The sequence below is a fragment of the Mobula birostris genome, chromosome 9, assembly GCF_030028105.1.
Source record: "Mobula birostris isolate sMobBir1 chromosome 9, sMobBir1.hap1, whole genome shotgun sequence".
NCBI classification, from domain to species: Eukaryota; Metazoa; Chordata; class Chondrichthyes; order Myliobatiformes; family Myliobatidae; genus Mobula; species Mobula birostris.
The window spans coordinates 2,615,083-2,633,134 of record NC_092378.1 but is presented as its reverse complement, the minus strand read 5'-3'; the positions used below and the strand labels follow the sequence as shown (position 1 = coordinate 2,633,134).

Genomic DNA, 18,052 nt, shown 5'->3' with positions numbered 1-18,052 from the left:
TGCACCTCAGTGGAGGTGAGAATTAACTAATCTGAACTTGTGTCTGATTGTGGGATGTCACATGTACATTGAAACACACTGTGAAATGCATCATTTGGCATCAAATCACATCAGAGAGGATTGTGTTGGGCAGCCTGCAAGTGTGCATAAGACCATGTGGCATAGGAGCAGAATTAGGCCACTCAGCCCATCGAGTCTGCTCCACCATTCCATCATGGCTGATTTATTTTCCCTTTCAATCCCATTCTCTCATTTTCTCCCCATAACCTTTCACGCCCTTACTAATCAAGAAACTACCAACCTCCACTTTCAAATATACCCAATGACTTGGCCTCCACAGCCGTCAGTGGTAATGAATTCCACAGATTCACCAAGCTCCAGCAGAAGAAATTCCTCCTCATCTCAGTTCTAAAGGGTCATCCTCCTATTTTGAGGTTCTACCCTCCCCACTATAGGAAACATCCTCTCTACATCCAGTCTTATCTTGGCATTTCAATATTCGATACGCTTCAATGTGATCTCCACATTCTTCTAAACTCCAGCGAGTACAGGCTGAGAGCCATCAAACACTCTACACGTTAACCCTTTTATTGCTGGGATCGCTCGTTAACCTCTTCTGGACCCTCTCCAATGCCTGCACATCTTTTAGATAAAGAGCCCAAAACTGCTGACGATACTCCAAGTGCAGTCTGACCAAAGCCTTATAAAGCCTCTGCATTACATCCTTGTTGAATGCAACTACATGTACTTTAAGGATTAGACTTCAAAACTCTGAAGACTTTGCTCTCATTCTGTTGGGGTATTTTACTATAAGGACCACCAGTCAATGGGCTGAATCCTTCTGCAGAAGTCCTGCATGTGTGCTTGAATCTGCTGCCTTTTAAAACCAGAAACCCAGGACCTCCAAGTGTAGCAGCAGCAAGGACCCTGTCACGTGTGTCTCATCTCCCGAGAGCCCAAAGTCTCTCCACCATCTACCAGACGAAACACCATTCACCTGTCTGGGGAAGTCCTGCTCTCCCAGCTCTGAAGATGCCTAACATCATTCAGGACAGATCAGCCCATCCACCACAATACAGTGGTTGGGCACCGTAGTGGTTCACAGAACCCTACTACAGTTCAGGGCGTCAAGAGACAGGAGTCCAGTTCTGATGCTCTCTGTAAGAGATTTACACTATTACTACAGCTCAGGGTAGAGTCTGAAGTTTAATTCTGATGCTGTCTGTAAGGAGTTTTTAATGTTCTTCCTGTGAACTGCTTGAGTTTCTTCCCACAGTCCAAAGATGAAATGGTTAGTAGATTAACTGGTCATTGGAAGTTGTCCTGTGATTAGGCCAGGGTTAAATGGGTGGGTTGCTGGGGGTGTGGCTCGTTGCACCAAAAGGGCGTGTTCCACACTGCATCTCTAAATGAACAAAGAATAGCCCAAAGGCCAAGAACTCTGTCATGAGTAACTCAGCTCCTGACAGCACAAAGACTCTCCAGCAGGCACAAGTCAGGAGCATGGCTGAACACCACTCAGCTGCCTGGGAGAACACTGGAGAACTCTGGAGAAGCTAGACCCCGTTCAGGACAACGCAGCCCATTCACTCTGCTATGTTGGTGCCAGAGGCCCAGCACAACCCTCGCTGATATGATTTGAGGCAAACGAGACAGTTCACTCTATATTTCAATTTACATGTGACAAATAGAGCTTCAGATCTTTAATGTTTCCTCTGCCACAGGTGCAGGGAGGCCACAATGTGCACCATCTACATGACGTCATAAGAGTAATACAGTGCAGAATCAGGCCTTCAGCCCAACCAGTCAATGCTGACCACAGAATCCTCTCTGCTCATCCCAGTTCCTGTAACACTCCAAGCCCTTCCCCTCCACGTACATATCAAATGTCTCTTAATTGTCACAATTATACCCGCCTAAACCACTTCCTCTAGTAGCTCATTCACAAACCTGTGTGTAAAGAAGTTACCTGTCAGATCTCTTCAAAATCTCTCCCCTCTTATCTTGTACCTGTCTCCTCTGGTTTTGGAGGAGACAATGACTGCCATTCTTATCCATACCCCTCATAATTTTATACACATCTGTGAGGTTCCTGGAGTAAATAAAGATCCCGTGTGGCCAACCTCTCCCATTACTGAAGCCACCAATCCAGGCAGCTCCTTGTAAATCTCTCCTGTACCCTCTCCAGTTTGACATTGTCACTCCCATTACAGGGTGGCTAACCTGTAAACAGTACTCCACGTGTGGTCTCACCAATGATTGCAACATAATGTCCCAACGCCTAAACTCACTCAGCACACTGATCAGTCCAACATGCTAAGCACCTTCTTTATCTCCCTGTCTACTTGTGCACCCATTTTCAGTGAACTGGGTACTTGTACACCCAGCACCCTCTATTGCACAACTCACATCATTCACTGTATAGGTCCTAATTGTCCAAATGCATCACCTCACACTTATTTAAGTTGCAAGCAACACACACAAAATGCCGGTCAAACTCAGCGTCTATGGAGGGGAATAAACAGCATTTTCTGTGTGTTGCTCTGGATTTCCAACATCTGCATAATCTCTTATGATTATCTAAATTGAAATCCATTTGCCATTCCTTAGTCCAACTCCCTAACTGATGAAGATCTCTTTATAATTCATGTAACTTGCTTCACTATCAACAGCAAATTTGCTAATCCTGCCATGTAGATTTAGGTTCAAGTTTAATTGTCATTCAAACATCTACACGAATATAGCTGAACGAAACAGCCTTCATCTGGAGCCAAGGTACAAAACACAGAACCAACAGCACACAGCACATATATGTAGTTACCACAGCAGGAAAAACATATAGTCACACAGACAATAATTTAAACCAAGTCCCTGAGTGTCGTGGCCTGTAGATTGATGGTGCCTGGATGTTGTCCTGGAGCCATGAGAAGATGTAGAGGGTAAACAGAGGTCCCAACATTGACCTTTAGGACATCCATGAGTCATAGGCCTCCGACCTCCTCTGGGCTGCTCTGATAGCACTACCCAAACATATGACCTCAACCACATAAAAGGACAAGGGTAGAAGATACAGGGAGACACCACCGTGTGCAGGTTCCTCTCTAATTAACTCACCATCTTGACACAGAAATTGTTCGCTTTCCTGGATCTGTGCCCTGGAACTTGCTCTCAGCAGCACAGAGGAAGCACCTTCATCAGGGGGGCAGCCGCTCAAGAAGGCAGTTCAATTCCACCCTTTGTCAGGGGCAGGAACATTAGCCTTGCCAACAATTCAAACATTCAAATTAACAAAGAGAGGAGAAGTCAGAGCAACACACACAAAATGGAGGAGCTCAGCAACTCAGGCAGCATCGACGGAAAGGAATAAACAGTTGACGTTTTGGGCTGAGACCCTTCAACAGGACTGTGAAGGAAGGGAGCAGAAGCTAAAATAAAAAGGTGAGGTGGGGGGGGGAGGAAGGGAAGGAGGACAAGCTATTAAAACTATTCTCTAAATAGAGAGAAAATTCAAAAATTGGAAGTGCAAAAGGATTGGGAAATTCTCATGCAGAATTGCCTAAAGATTAATTTGTGGTGAGACGGGCAAATGCAACGTTAGCATTCATTTCAAGAGGACTGGAATATAAAAGCAAGGATGCAATGTTCAGGCTTTATAAGATATTGGTGAGGACTCACTTGGAGTACTGTGAGCATTTTTGGATCCCCTTATCTAAGAAATGACGTGGTGACATTGGAGAGAGCTCAGAGGAGGTTCACAAAAATGATTCCTCATATGAAGAGCATTTGATGGCTCTGGGCCTGATTTCACTGGAATTCAGAAGAATGAGGGGTGACCTCATTGGAACCTATTGAACGTTGAAAGGCCTCGACAGAGTGGATGTGGAGAGGATGATTCCTATGGAGGGAGAGTCCAAAACCAGAGGACACAGTGTCAGAATAGAGGGACATCCATTTAGAACGGAGATGAGGAGGAATTTCTTTAGCCAGAGAATGGCGAATCTGTGGAATTCATTGCTACGGGCATGTGCAAGGCTAAGTCATTAAGTATATTTAAGGGAGAGGTTGACAGATTCTTGATTAGTCAAGGTGGAAGGCAGGCGATTGGGTCTGAGAGGGAAATGGATCAACCACAATAAAGTGGTGGAACAGACTCAACAGGCCAAATGGCCTAATTCTGCTCCTATATCTTATGGTCGTGGTCTAAGCTAAAAGGTGATAGGTGAAGCCACGTGAGTGGGGGAGAGGGACTGTAGCAAGAAGCTGAGAGGTGATATGTGGAAAAGGCAAGAGCTGGAGAAGAAGGAATTTGATAGGAGAGGAGAGTGGACCATGAGAGAAAGGGAAAGAGCAGGGTACTGGGGGAAAGTTTAAGGTACCTCTTTCTTCGCCTCGGGTCTCTGGAAGCATTCATGTTGGATAAAATTGGCTCCATACACCACGTAGTCCATCTTTTCGTGCATCAGAGCAGAAACAGCCGTTTCCATCGTCCATTCTCCATTGTCATCGACACTGGTACTAACAGCACACAACACGTTAGACTACCTGCAGTGCTACCATAATAGACAAATAAAGCACAAACAGGCCCTTCAGCCCAAGCGGTCTATGCTGAGAACACCATCATCCCTGTAGTCCCAGGTGACTACATTCAGCCCGTAACCCACCCAGCCCTTCCCCTCCATGTAACTGTGGAAATGCCTGTTCATTGTTGAAACTGTACTCGCCTTGAATACATCCCCTGGAAGCTCATTTCTGGTACTCACCACTCTCTGTTACCCCACAAATCCCTGATCTCTCTCCCCTCTTTCCTTGTATTTACAGTATGCCCTCTGGCTTTGGGTTCCCTAACCCTGGAGTCAAGACTATGTCGATCTACCTTATCCATGCTAATGCATTACATTCCAAGTATGTCACACTGGTCAGGTGATTTTGGAGTGGTATGTTAGTCAGGTAAGATGCAGACACAGCGTCATAGAACACTAAATCACAGAAACAGATAAGGCACTTATCCCTGCTAGTAGTCTAAGTGCTACACCTGCCCCTACACCTCCTCCCTCCATTCAGGGCCCCGAACAGTCCTTTCAGGTGAGACAACACTTCACCTGAGAATCTGCTGGGGTCATCTATTGTGTTCAGTGCTCACTATGCGGCCTCCTCTACGTTGGTGACTCCCGGCATAAATTGGGAGACCGTCAAGTACATCTGCACCAGCTGCCACAAGCTGGACTTCCCAGTAGCCAAACATTTTAATTCACATTCCCATTCCGACAGGTCGATCCATGGCCACTCTCTATGTGGAAAACCATTCCATGCCCTCGGACAGCTTGTTCCATATCCCGGCCATTCACTGGGTGGAAAAGTTGCCTCTCAGATTCCTATTAAATCTCTCCCTTCGCACATTAAGCCTGTGCCATCCAGTTCTTGATTTTCCCAACTGAAGGAAAAGAGTTGTATGGTCCTCATGATTTTATACACACTTCCGAGATAACCCCCAAAACTGCTATATTCCAAGGAATATAAAGACCCAAGCTGCCCAACTTCTTTCTATAAATCCTAGCAGCATCCTTATAAATCTCCTCTGAATTCTTTACCGATTAATGGCATCTTTCCTATAGTAGGATGGCCGAAACGGAACAACATATTCCAATTACCGCCCCAGTAATGTCTTGTACAAAGCATCATCCAAATATCTATCCAGAAGATTCCTGCTACAGTGGCCACTGAGTGTACATCAGAATCCCAACATCCACATTATTCCCATATGGTTTCTGATATTCCTGGTCCATCATTTTGTAAGTTAAACAGCCCCAGGTACCATTCCATAGAACATATTACAGCATGGTACAGGCCCTTCAGCCCATAACATTGTGCCATCCTATTAACCTATTCTGAGATCAATCGAACCTTTCCCTCCTACATAGCCCTTCATATTTCTTTCATCATGTGCCTATCTAAGAGTCTCTTAAATGTCCTTAATGTATCTACCACCACCCCTGGCAAGACATTCCACACAACCACCACTCCGTGTGTTAAAAACAACCTACCTTTGACATTCTCCCTACACTTTCTTCCAATCACCTTAAAAATACACCCTCCATTCCTCCACACTGCTCAGAATCCGGCCATGAACCCTGTATTCAGGGTTCAGGTTTGAGCTTCCAAAAGTAAATCACTTCACACTTTCTCAGATTGAACACCATCTGCCACTTCTGTCCAATTCTGCATCCTGCCAATGTCCTGCTGAAACCTTCAACAACCTTCACCGGGGAAAGACCACCTTCCCATCCTCTCTGCATTTCAATCTCCATTGGATAAGCAGGGGCAAAGTTTTCAGCTTAAGTCTTGGGAATTATCAGCAGGACAGACTCCTGTTGAGAGCCTCAGAATTCAAGGACGTCCCTTTAGAACAAGATGAGGAGGAATTTCTTTAGTTAGAGGGTGGTGAGTCTGCAGAATCCATTGCCACAGATAGCTGTACAGGCCAAACCATTAGGTTAATTAAAATGCAGATTGATTAGTAATGGCATCGAAGGTTATGGGGAGAAGGCAGGAGGATGGGGTTGAAAGGGATAATAAATCAGTCATGGCGGAATAGTCTCAATGCACTGAATGCCCAATTCTGCTCCTATCTCTTCAGGTCTGAAGTAACTTACCAAGGAGTTACACATGGATGGTGCCAGCAACTCCTGCTACAGTTCACTCAGGGCTGTTGGAAGTACAAGATCACGTCAGGAGGATTTAGAAACATTAACATTGGTCTGAGTTCTACCTATCCTAGTCATTTCATTATCGTCATTTTAGCATTTCATCTTGCACAACTTCAGATTGGACTACAGACTTTTGCACTCATTTTTGCATTTATTATTCCTTAATGTTATTAAGACCAAGGAACTGATTGTGGACTTCAAGGAGGGGAAGTCACACCAGTCCTTGTCAAGGAATCAGCAGGGGAAAGGGTGTCGTTTCAAGTTCCTGGACATCAACATCTCTGAAGTTCTATCCTGGCCCAACATATTGATGCAATTATTAAGAAGGCATGACAGCAGTTATATTTCATTAGGAGCTTGAGGAGATTTGCTATGTCAACAAAGGCTTTAGCAAATTTCTACAGATGTGTACGGGGTCTTTCTTTTGTTACATTTAAAATGGCGACTTTGTTATGTTAATCTGGGGAATGCGGCTTTGTTGTGCTTTAACGCTGAAGACAGTTTGTTTTATTTTAAAATGAGATAACAGGGTTCTATTAGCCAATGGGTGGTTATGTATCGTTTGTTTTCGGATACCATGCTGTATGATATGACTGTGCACTGAGTTTTGGCGGGGAGTCGGAGGAGAGACGAGGAAGACCGCGGACGTGTGGAGAGGCTCCGATCGATCACTCAGGGTGGTCCCGAGCCGTGAGTCGACGGAATTCGGGTGGTCGTCTGAAGTCGAATTGAGCTCCAACGGTAGCGCGCGAAGAACTTGGACTTTGATAAGTGTTGGCACCTTTTTTTTTCATTACTTTCCTCTCTGTATCAAATGTATATTAATGTCATAGAATTAGTAATATCTATAAAGTGTATTTGTTAAAATTTACTGGGTGTGCTGGCTGATGATTGATGTTGTGATTGATTCGGGCGGCGACCGACCCTGTGGGGAGTGTTGAGGCAGGTGCTGGGCTGGATTTCCCCTAGACAGACACGAGCCAATATAACTGAACGTTTCAGATGTATAAGGAAGACCAAAATCAGGATCTTCAACTCAAAATGTTAAATGTTAAAACAGTGTTCTGATATGGCTCTGAAACCTGGGGAACAATAACGAAGACACTACAAAAGCTGCAGGCTTTCATCAACCAGTGCCTGAGAAGAATGCTAAACACCAAATAGACTGATAAAAGTAAACCAGAGAATATCGGAAAAGACCAGGCCGGATTCCATTGAGATCCAAATATACCAATGGAAATGGAGGCAAATTGGTCACACCTTCAGGAAGCCAACAACGTCACCAGGCAGACATCAAAATGGGATCCCCAAGGAAAGAGGAAAAATGGACATCCAAAGAACACACGGAGAGAGATGTCGAGGCTGAAATGAGACGATGCGGACACTCCTGGTCCACCCTCGAGAAACGGGCTTAGATCAGAGGATGATGGAGAGGGGAGGTCATCGATGGTCTGTGCTCCATTGGGAGCCAAGGGCCTAAGAAGACAATGACCACAAAGGACATTCTAATGGACCCCAGCATCGAGAATATTTTCAACAGGTGATGACTCGAGAAAGCAGCATCCATCATTAAGGACCCTCATTAGAGATAGAGAGTTGGTTGGCAGACAGGAAGCAAAGAGTGGGAATAAATGGGACCTTTTCAGAATGGCAGGCGGTGACTAGTGGGGTACCGCAAGGCTCAGTGCTGGGACCCCAGTTGTTTACAATATATATTAATGACTTGGATGAGGGAATTAAATGCAGCATCTCCAAGTTTGCGGATGACACGAAGCTGGGCGGCAGTGTTAGCTGTGAGGAGGATGCTAAGAAGACGCAGGGTGACTTGAATAGGTTAGCTGAGTGGGCAAATTCATCGCAGATACAATTTAATGTGGATAAATGTGAAGTTATCCACTTTGGTGGCAAAAACAGGAAAACAGATTATTATCTGAATGGTGGCCGATTAGGAAAAGGGGAGGTGCAACGAGACCTGGGTGTCATTATACACCAATCATTGAAAGTGGACTTGCAGGTACAGCAGGCGGTGAAAAAGGCGAATGGTATGCTGGCATTCATATCAAGATGATTCGAGTACAGGAGCAGGGAGGTACTACTGCAGTTGTTCAAGGCCTTGGTGAGACCACACCTGGAGTATTGTGTGCAGTTTTGGTCCCCTAATCTGAGGAAAGACATCCTTGCCATAGAGGGAGTACAAAGAAGGTTCACCAGATTGATTCCTGGGATGGCAGGACTTTCATATGATGAAAGACTGGATGAACTAGGCTTATACTTGTTGGAATTTAGAAGATTGAGGGGGGATCTGATTGAAACGTATAAAATCCTAAAGGGATTGGACAGGCTAGATGCAGGAAGATTGTTCCCGATGTTGGGGAAGTCCAGAACGAGGGGTCACAGTTTGAGGATAAAGGGGAAGCCTTTTAGGACCGAGATTAGGAAAAACTTCTTCACACAGAGAGTGGCGAATCTGTGGAATTCTCTGCCACAGGAAACAGTTGAGGCCAGTTCATTGGCTATATTTAAGACGGAGGTAGATATGGCCCTTGTGGCTAAAGGAATCAGGGGGTATGGAGGGAAGGCTGGTACAGGGTTCTGAGTTGGATGATCAGCCATGATCATACTGAATGGCGGTGCAGGCTCAAAGGGCCGAATGGCCTACTCCTGCACCTATTTTCTATGTTTCTATGTTTATCCAGGACATCCCTGCTTCTCATTGGTACCATCAGAAACTGGTACAGGAGCCTGAAGACACACATTCAACATTCAAGAACAGCTTCTTCCCCTCTGCCATCACATTTCTGAACACCATCTCACTACTTCTGCTTTCTTTTTACACTACTAATTTATTTTTAAATATATATTTCTCATTGTAATTTTATAGGCATCCGTTAGTCTCATGAGACCATGGATTTGCACCTTGGAAGGTTTCCAGGGCACAGGCCTGGGCAAGGTTGTATGGAAGATCAGTAGTTGCCCATGTGCAAGTCTCCCCTGTCCACGCCACCGATGTTGCCCAAGGGAAGGGCATTAGGACCCATACAGCTTGGCATTGTTGTCGTCACAGGGCAATGTGTGGTTAAGTACCTTGCTCGAGGACACACACGCTGCCTCAGCCAAGGCTCGAACTAGCGACCTTCAAATCACTAGATGAACGCCTTAACCACTTGGCCATGCGCCAACATGTAATTTATAGCATAGTTTATATAGTACACTGTACTGCTGCAAAGCGACAAATTTCACAATACATGTCAGAGATAATAAACCTGATTGATTCTGATAATCTGGATACTGCTTACTCTGTAAACTTCATGAAAACAAGAAATGCCTTGGCACCCTTATGTAACTGACAAAAAAACTGATCTAATCTACAGGCCGTACAAGTTACAGATGGGAAATCTGCTCCCTGGAGCAGTTTGTGAATAGCTTTGAGGTTCCTTAGACTAGATATTTGCTTCTGGGTTTTAAAAATTAAACGTAATTTTCCAGCTGACATGAAAGTCACTGGATCATTTGTCACTGTTTCTAATCCATTGCCCAGTAACAGGAACAATTCCCATAACCTGGCCTCCTTCTGTGCACAAATCTCCATGATCACATGGCCACCCCATCCCTGGTGCATCTGTCAGAACGATCAGGCAGTCAGTTGCAGATCAGAACAGTGACCAACTATCTCCATTTCACTCTCCAGGGGTTGGGAAGAAAGCTTGCCCAAACACAAGTTTAACTAAATCAATACCAGGGATGCTGTGAAGCAGAGAATACTCGGGCAGCATATGCGGTGAGAAACAGGGTTAACATTTCAGTTAGTATTGGCGCGTGGCCAAGTGGCTAAGGTGTTCATCTAGTGATTTGAAGGTCGCTAGTTCGAGCCTTGGCTGAGGCAGTGTGTTGTGTCCTCGAGCAAGGCACTTAACCACATGTTGCTCTGTGAAGACACCGGTGCCAAGCTGTATGGGTCCTAGTGCCCTTCCCTTGGACAACATCGGTGTCGTGGAGAGGAGAGACTTGCAGCACGGGCAACTGCCAGTCTTCCATACAACCTTGCCCAGGCCTGCACCCTGGAAACTTTCCAAGGAGCAAATTCATGGTCTCATGAAACTAACAGGTGCCTATAATAGTAATAATAATAATAAATTCCAGTTAATGACCTATCAAATGTACCAGAACAAGTCAGAAATTTACTTCAGAGGCAGAGAAAGTGGATGGCAGCTAGCACAAGAAAACAGTTTTCAGTTTTTATTTCAGATTTGGAGTATTGTGTGCAGTTCTGGTCACCTACTTATGGGAATGATAGCAATAAGATTGAAAGAGTGCAGAGAAAATTTACAAGGATGTTGTCGGGACTTGAGGGCTTGAGTTATAGAGAAAGATTGAATAGGTTAAGACTTTATTCCCTGGTGTGTAGGAGAAAGAGCGTGGAATGAGCTGCCAGCAGAGTCGTGGATTGGATTCCATTTTAACACAAGAGAAATTTGGATTGGTGCATGGATGGCTATGGTCTGGGTGCAGGTTGATGAGATGAGGCAAATTAATGGTTCAGCTTAGACTAGATGGGCCAAAAGGCCCTGTTTCTGTGCTGTAGTGCAGTGGTCCCCAACCACCGGGCCGCGGACTGGTACCGGGCCGCAAAGAATATGCTACCAGGCCACGGACTGATGCCGAGCCGCAAAGCATGTGCTACCAGGCTGCGGGGAAACGGTATGATTTGGTGATATGAAGCAATATGGGACAGCTGCACCTTTCTTCATTCCCTGTCACGCCCACTGTTGAGCTTGAACGCACGCGAGGTCATTACGCACACCGGAGGTCATCAGTCGGTATGAGTAAAAAACAAACTTTGCTTGAGAGTTTCTTTGGAAGAGATGGTAGGGGACATAAAAGGCCTAACGATGATGATAATGCAGAGACAGCTGAGGCCGGGACTGCAGAAAAAAAGCTTCCTTCAACAGAAAATATGCTGAGTAGTACATAAAATATGGCTTTATTGCGACCGGTGACTCGCACGCTCCAAGCCCCCTGTGTGTGATATGTGGAGACAAGCTGTCTAATGAGGCAATGAAGCCCTCAAAACTGCTTCGGCACCTTGAGTCCAAGCACCCTGTACTTAAAGACAAACCCGTTGAGTTTTTTGAGGGGAAAAAATATGAGCAAGCAAGTGCTGAGAGCCACCACCTCCACAAATGCTGCTGCTCTGAGAGCGTCGTACTTAGTGGCTAGCCGTATTGCTAAGGCTAAGAAGCCTTTCACTGTTGGTGAAGAATTGATTCTGCCTGCTGCCAAGGACATGTGCCGTGAACTGTTGGGAGAAGCTGCAGCTAACAAGATGGCACAGGTTTCTCTTCCAGCTACCATAGTTTCAAGGAGAATCGATGACATAGCGGAGGACATTGAAGCACAGTTGTTGGAACAGCTTAATGAGTCTGGTTTCACTACCTGAGTCACAGAGGTTACTCCTGAATGCCAGTCTACACACTGTGTCACTGTGCTGACTAGCCAAAAAATGTCACCTGATCTTAACAGCGTATTGAGCGACGTTGTTGAAGTTATCAATCACATCAAAGCAAAAGCCCTTAACCCACATCTGTTTGAGCAGCTTTGCGAGGAAATGGATGCAGAGCACAAACGCCTTCTCTTGCACACTGAAGTCAGGTGGTTATCAAGGGGGAGAGCTCTGGCCAGGGTTTTTGAGATAAGAGAGCAGCTACAGAGATTTCTTTCAGGAAAAAAGTCACCACTGGCAGCACACTTAAGTGACAAGGAGTGGCTAGTAAAACTCGCATATCTGTGTGACATCTTCAAACTGCTCAATGAACTCAATTTGTCACTTCAGGGGAGAATGACAACTGTCTTCAAGTTGGCAGATGAAACGTCTGCTTTCAAAGCCAAACTGGATCTGTGGGGACGGCGAGTGGACAGGGGCATATTTGACATGTTCCCAACATTAGCTGGGATTTTGGGAGAGACTGAGGCTGCACTGTCTTCTCACAGCCGGTGCGCGATCACCTGTCTTCACTGTCGACAGAATTCGAGCGTTACTTCCAAACCCCAAATGACCCAAGACGTGCAAAGGAATGGGTCCGTGACCCATTTGTGAATGTCCCCGGTGAATCATCCATGTCAGCGCGGGAAGGGGATCAACTCCTCGAGCTTGCAAATGACTGCGGTCTGAAAAGTATGTTTGACATAACATCTCTGCCGGCATTCTGGATCAAAGTCAAGGCTGAGTATCCTGAGATAGCCACGAAATAACCACGTTGCTTCCATTTCCAACATCATACCTTTGTGAAGCAGGATTTTCTGCAATGAGTGCAACGAAAACTAAATTGCGGAATAGACTGGACATAAGGAACCCCCTTCGAGTATCGCTGTCTCCCATCACCCCTCGATGGGACCGTGTTGTTGCAGGGAAACAAGCCCAGGACTCCCCCTGATTCAGCGATATTGGTGTGTTGCAATGATTTTATATGTTCATACGGGGAAAATATGTGCTATGTGTTTAATATCCAAATGTTACTTAAAATGTTACGATGTTATGATGCTATTGAGTTTTAAGTGACTTATAATTGACTAATCACTATATTCATGGGAGGAAGATATGCACTGCGTGTTTATAATATTAAATTTGTTAGATAAACCCTTTTAGAAACGAAATTGAGTGTATTATTAGCCACGTATATGTGGCTTATAGTTTCACTTGTATTCTGGTCGTGATTAACAACCCCACCCCCGATCGGCCAGTCCACAAGAATATTGTCAATATTAAACAGGTCCGCGGTGCAAAAAAGGTTGGGGACCCCTGCTGTAGTGTTCTGTTATTTCCAGTAACCCTGGTATTTTGATTTTCTTCCATTTAACCATCTTTGTAGCAGACCCCAGCTACAGGGCTCGAATGACAGAACGCCATCCACTGTTGGCCCGCAGGGACACACAGGGCTGAGTGGCCTCCATGGTAAAGCTCTAGTCCTACACTGAGTAGATCTTCAAGAGGCAGAGCCTCAGGAAGGCAGCATCCATCATTCAGGACTCTCCTCACCACCCAGGACATGCTCTCTTCTCATTGCTACCACCAGGGAGGAGGTACAGGAGCCTGACGGCACACACTCTACAACTAAGGAATAGCTCCTCTCCCTCTGCCGTCAGATTTCTAAATGGCCCATGAATGCAAGGACGCTGCCATATTATTTCTTTTTAGGGCGTTATTTATTTATTTTAGCAATTTATAGCAAGTTTATGGCTTCGCTCTGCAGTGCTGCCACAAAACAACAAATTTCATGTCATACAAGTCAGTGATGACAAACCCGAGTCTGATTCTGACTCAGTCAACACCAGTTCCCCAAAATAACTGGGCTTTCACTATTAATTGCTTATTTAATTATTATTTATTTCATTTTGCATTTGCACGGTTTGTTGTCTTTCGCACACTGGTTGAACATCCAGGGTGCAGTCTTTCATTGGCTCTGTCATGGTTATTATTTGATTATGGATTTATTGAGTATGCTAGCAAGAAAATGAATCTCAGGGTTGTATACGGTGACTTTGATAATAAATATCCTTTGAACTTAGATAGGCACTCTACGAGCACAGAACGCGGGTAATACTCCAGAACCAAAACGTACCACAGCTGTAACATCACTTCCTGTCTCTTATATTTCACTAAGCAGGTCATATGCCTTTCTCTACCGTCCTGTTAACTTGTGCAGTCACTCTCAGGAGGTATGGACACAGGCCCTAAGACAGGCACGTGGATGACAAAGAAATGGAGGGATCTGTAGGACGCAAGGGTGAGATTGATCTTAAGAGTAGGTTGGCACAAGATCATGGGCTGAAGGGCCTGTACTGTGTTGTGTTGTTCTGCGACAGTAATTTCAGCCTTACCTTGCAGAAACGCTGGGCTGCGTCCCTTGTGTTTCGTGGTCTTCTCGAGAGGCCAAGGTACTACCGACGCTCTGGGCTTGAAGTGCGGAAGTCTCCGGTAGAATTAACCCCTGGGTGACTGCACCAGTGTCAGCAGTGGAGTCGCTGGTCCGGACTGAGGCTTGGTTCCAGTTGTACTTGCACACCACAGGCTCCGGCCTGCTTTGTGAATCTCCACCGTCAGTCAGTGACACCCTCTGAAGCTGCTGCACTAGGGAGCTGCTGTGGTGCCTCCTGATACTGCTGCTCTTGGTTTGGCTGACGCTGCCGTGCTGTCGTATGAAGCAATCCATGGGGAAATCATGAAGGAAAACACTGTCAGGGCTTGAAGGGTCTTCAGGCATCGGTCTGACCTGCCACTGGGCCGAGTGGGACAGAGACCTGCGGATCAGGGGTGGAACGCGAAAGCTGCTGGTTTCTGACCGCCGGCGCCTGGAGAGGTGCCACGAGGAAAGCCTGGCATTGCTTACCCAGCCGGCAGAAGGGCTGCGCTGCTGACAACTCAGTGCCCGGATTCTCTCTCTGGACCTCTCACTGCGATAGCTGGGTCCCCTCCGCAGCCAATTGCGCACCACGACAGGGCTGTCATCAACAGCAACCTCAATCCTGTAGGAAGGTCTGGTGGCATGACTCTGCAGCCCCTGGGTCTGGAACCTCCTCGTCTCGGAGGAGAGCTGAAGGGCTTGCCTGGTCTGACCTGGCTTCGCTCCATATCTCACGGAATGCTGGTGCTGTCAGAGAAAGAGGAAACCTGTCTCAGTACTGGAATCAGAATTGGAATTGGTTTAATATTGTCATTTACTGAGGTATAATGAAGAACATGTCGTGCATACTTTAATGCACAGTGCATTGAGGTAGAACAAGGTAAAATAATAACAGAATGCAGAATAAAGTGTACAGCTACAGAAAAAGTGCAGTGCAGGTATACAATAGGGTCAAGGTTATTACGAGGTAGATTGTGAGGTCAAAGGTTGATCTTATCATCCTAGGGGGGGGAACCATTCAATAGTCTAACAATGGCTGGGTAGGTTTGGTCTGGTCTGGAGTCTCCACACTCTCTGTTTGCCTGACAGATTGTATCACAAATTAATCTGAGATGGTGGGATGTTGCTCAGAGACACCGTTCTGCCTGGTTACTGTGGGATTCGCTGGCCGACTCAGTTCGAGTGAAATTAATTTCCAATGACCTCCAGTAACTTGGTCCTTGTAATCATAGCTCTGATATCTGTGCTGTGCTGTACTGAGTCTGTGGTGGCCAGTGCGATCATGTTTGCTGTTGTGTGCTGGGGCAGCAGGCTGCGGGTAGCAGACACCAACAAAATCAACAAACTCATTCGTAAGGCCAGTGATGTTGTGGGGATGGAACTGGACTCTCTCACGGTGGTGTCTGAAAAGAGGATGCTGTCCAAGTTGCATGCCATCTTGGTCAATGTCTCCCATCCACTACATAATGTACTGGGTGGGCACAGGAGTACACTCAGCCAGAGATTCATTCCACCGAGATGCAGCACAGAGTGTCATAGGAAGTCATTCCTGCCTGTGGCCATCAAACTTTACAACTCCTCCCTTGGAGGGTCAGACACCCTGAATCAATAGGCTGATCCTGGACTTATTTCCTGGCATAATTTACATATTACTATTTAACTATTTATGGTTTTATTACTATTTAATTATTTATGGTGCAACTGTAACGAAAACCAATTTCCCCGGGATCAATAAAGTATGACTATGACTACTAAATCACTACAGTAAAGACCTTGACATCAGACTATCATTTAATGTACTGATGTAATGCGGAGACTTTATAAGACATTGGTCAGACGTGGAGTACTTGTGAGCAGTTTTGGGCCCCTTACCTGAGAAAAGATGTGCTGGCATTGGAGAGGGTCCAGACGAGGTTCTTGAGAATGATTCCAGGAATGAAAGGGTTAATGTATGAGGAGTTTGACCTCTCTGGGCCTGTACTCGCTAGAGTTTCGAAGAATGAGGGAAATCTCATTGAAACCTATCGAATGTTGAAAGGCCTCGATAGAGTGGATGTGGAGAGGATGTTTCCTATGTTGGGGGAGTCTAAGACCAGAAGGATGTTTATTTAGAACAAAAATGAGGAAGAATTTCTTTACCCAGAGGGTGATGAATCTTTGGAATTCATTGTCACCTTTGGATGTGGAGGCCAAGTCATTGAGTATATTTAAGAGGTTGATAACTTCTTGATTTTTCAGGGCACCTGAAGTTACGGGGAGAGGCAGGAGAATGGGGTTGTGAGGGATAACCAGTCACGATGGAATGGCTGAGCAGACTCGATGGGCCGAATGGTGGAATTCTGCCCCTATGTCTTATGGTTACAAACCCAGAGCTGATAAACATGGAAATCCTCAAACTCTGGGCTGCAGCCGAGGACTTCGCCTCGCCCTCCCAGCTGCCGATGTGGGCTCTCATCCAAACCAAACACACTGAGAGCTGAGAGAGCCTGAGGCACACGACTGTCACTTTGTTGGCTCAAGCACAACTCCCATCTCGCTCACATTGCAGTAGTTGTCCTCAGGGCCTCTCCTCTATCCTGTGTTGTAACAAGTATTCCAGCTCATTCCGAGAGGCTCCACATGCGCTCAGTTTCAGAACCAGCAATCTGACACCGGACTGTCTCATCAGAGAATCCCTCCAGTTAGCCAGTGGTGCAGATTTGTATAAAAACACCTGTGCCTCCACAGGCTTGGCCAGGGTGAGGCTGAGTCATCTTCGTTTTATTTATTTACACTGACAACGCAGAACAGGCCCTTCTGGCGCTTCCAGTTGCACCACCCAGCAACTCCCGATTTAACCCCGGCCTCACCACAGGACCATTTACAATGACGAAAAGGTACGCACTTGGACTGCGGGGGGAAACCGGAGCACCCGGAGGAATGCATCTGCACAAGGGAGAGAACATACAAGCTTTCCTACAGAGGATGCCGGAGTTGAACTCTGAACTCCTGAGGCCTAAGCTGCTCCACGTTACTCCGCAGGGCAATGGGAATAGTGAACACTTTCGTTCGTCTGTATGGGTAGCGAAGTGCAGAAGTGTCTCTACAAAAGGAGGTGCAAGATGCTCCTTCCCTCCACTAGCCTGCAGGGCACCCTTGGGCAAGGTGTAGGACCTGCTTAGCCCCCTGATCAGGGTCATGTGAAGCCCTGAGAGCAGGTGGTGGATGGTCATATGAGCAGTTGGTGCACATCACAAGTCCTGGTTATGCGACCACTGACGCCAGGCAGACAGTCTCTGAAAAGTATTGATAATGGCTGGGGTCACCCGTCTTGGAAAGACACTGCCCAGAAGAAGGCAATGGCAAACCACTTCTGTAGAAAAATTTGCCAAGGACAATCATGGTCATGGAAAGACTGTGATCGTCCACGTCATATGATATGACACATAACAAATGAATGTTCCTTTGTAC

General features: G+C 46.1%; 1 protein-coding gene across 3 annotated transcripts in view; it reads right to left on the bottom strand.

Annotated features, from left to right (window-relative positions):
* Window positions 1–18,052, bottom strand: part of LOC140202479 (plakophilin-2-like) — a 56,696-nt gene that overhangs the window by 31,449 nt on the left and 7,195 nt on the right. For all 3 annotated transcript variants that reach the window (XM_072267363.1, XM_072267364.1, XM_072267365.1), the window contains exons 3-4: window positions 14,580–15,349; window positions 4,377–4,515 (exon numbers count right to left, since the gene is read on the bottom strand). In XM_072267363.1, coding sequence (XP_072123464.1) covers window positions 4,377–4,515; window positions 14,580–15,349 — 909 coding nt within the window. The remainder of the gene's footprint in view (window positions 1–4,376; window positions 4,516–14,579; window positions 15,350–18,052) is intronic.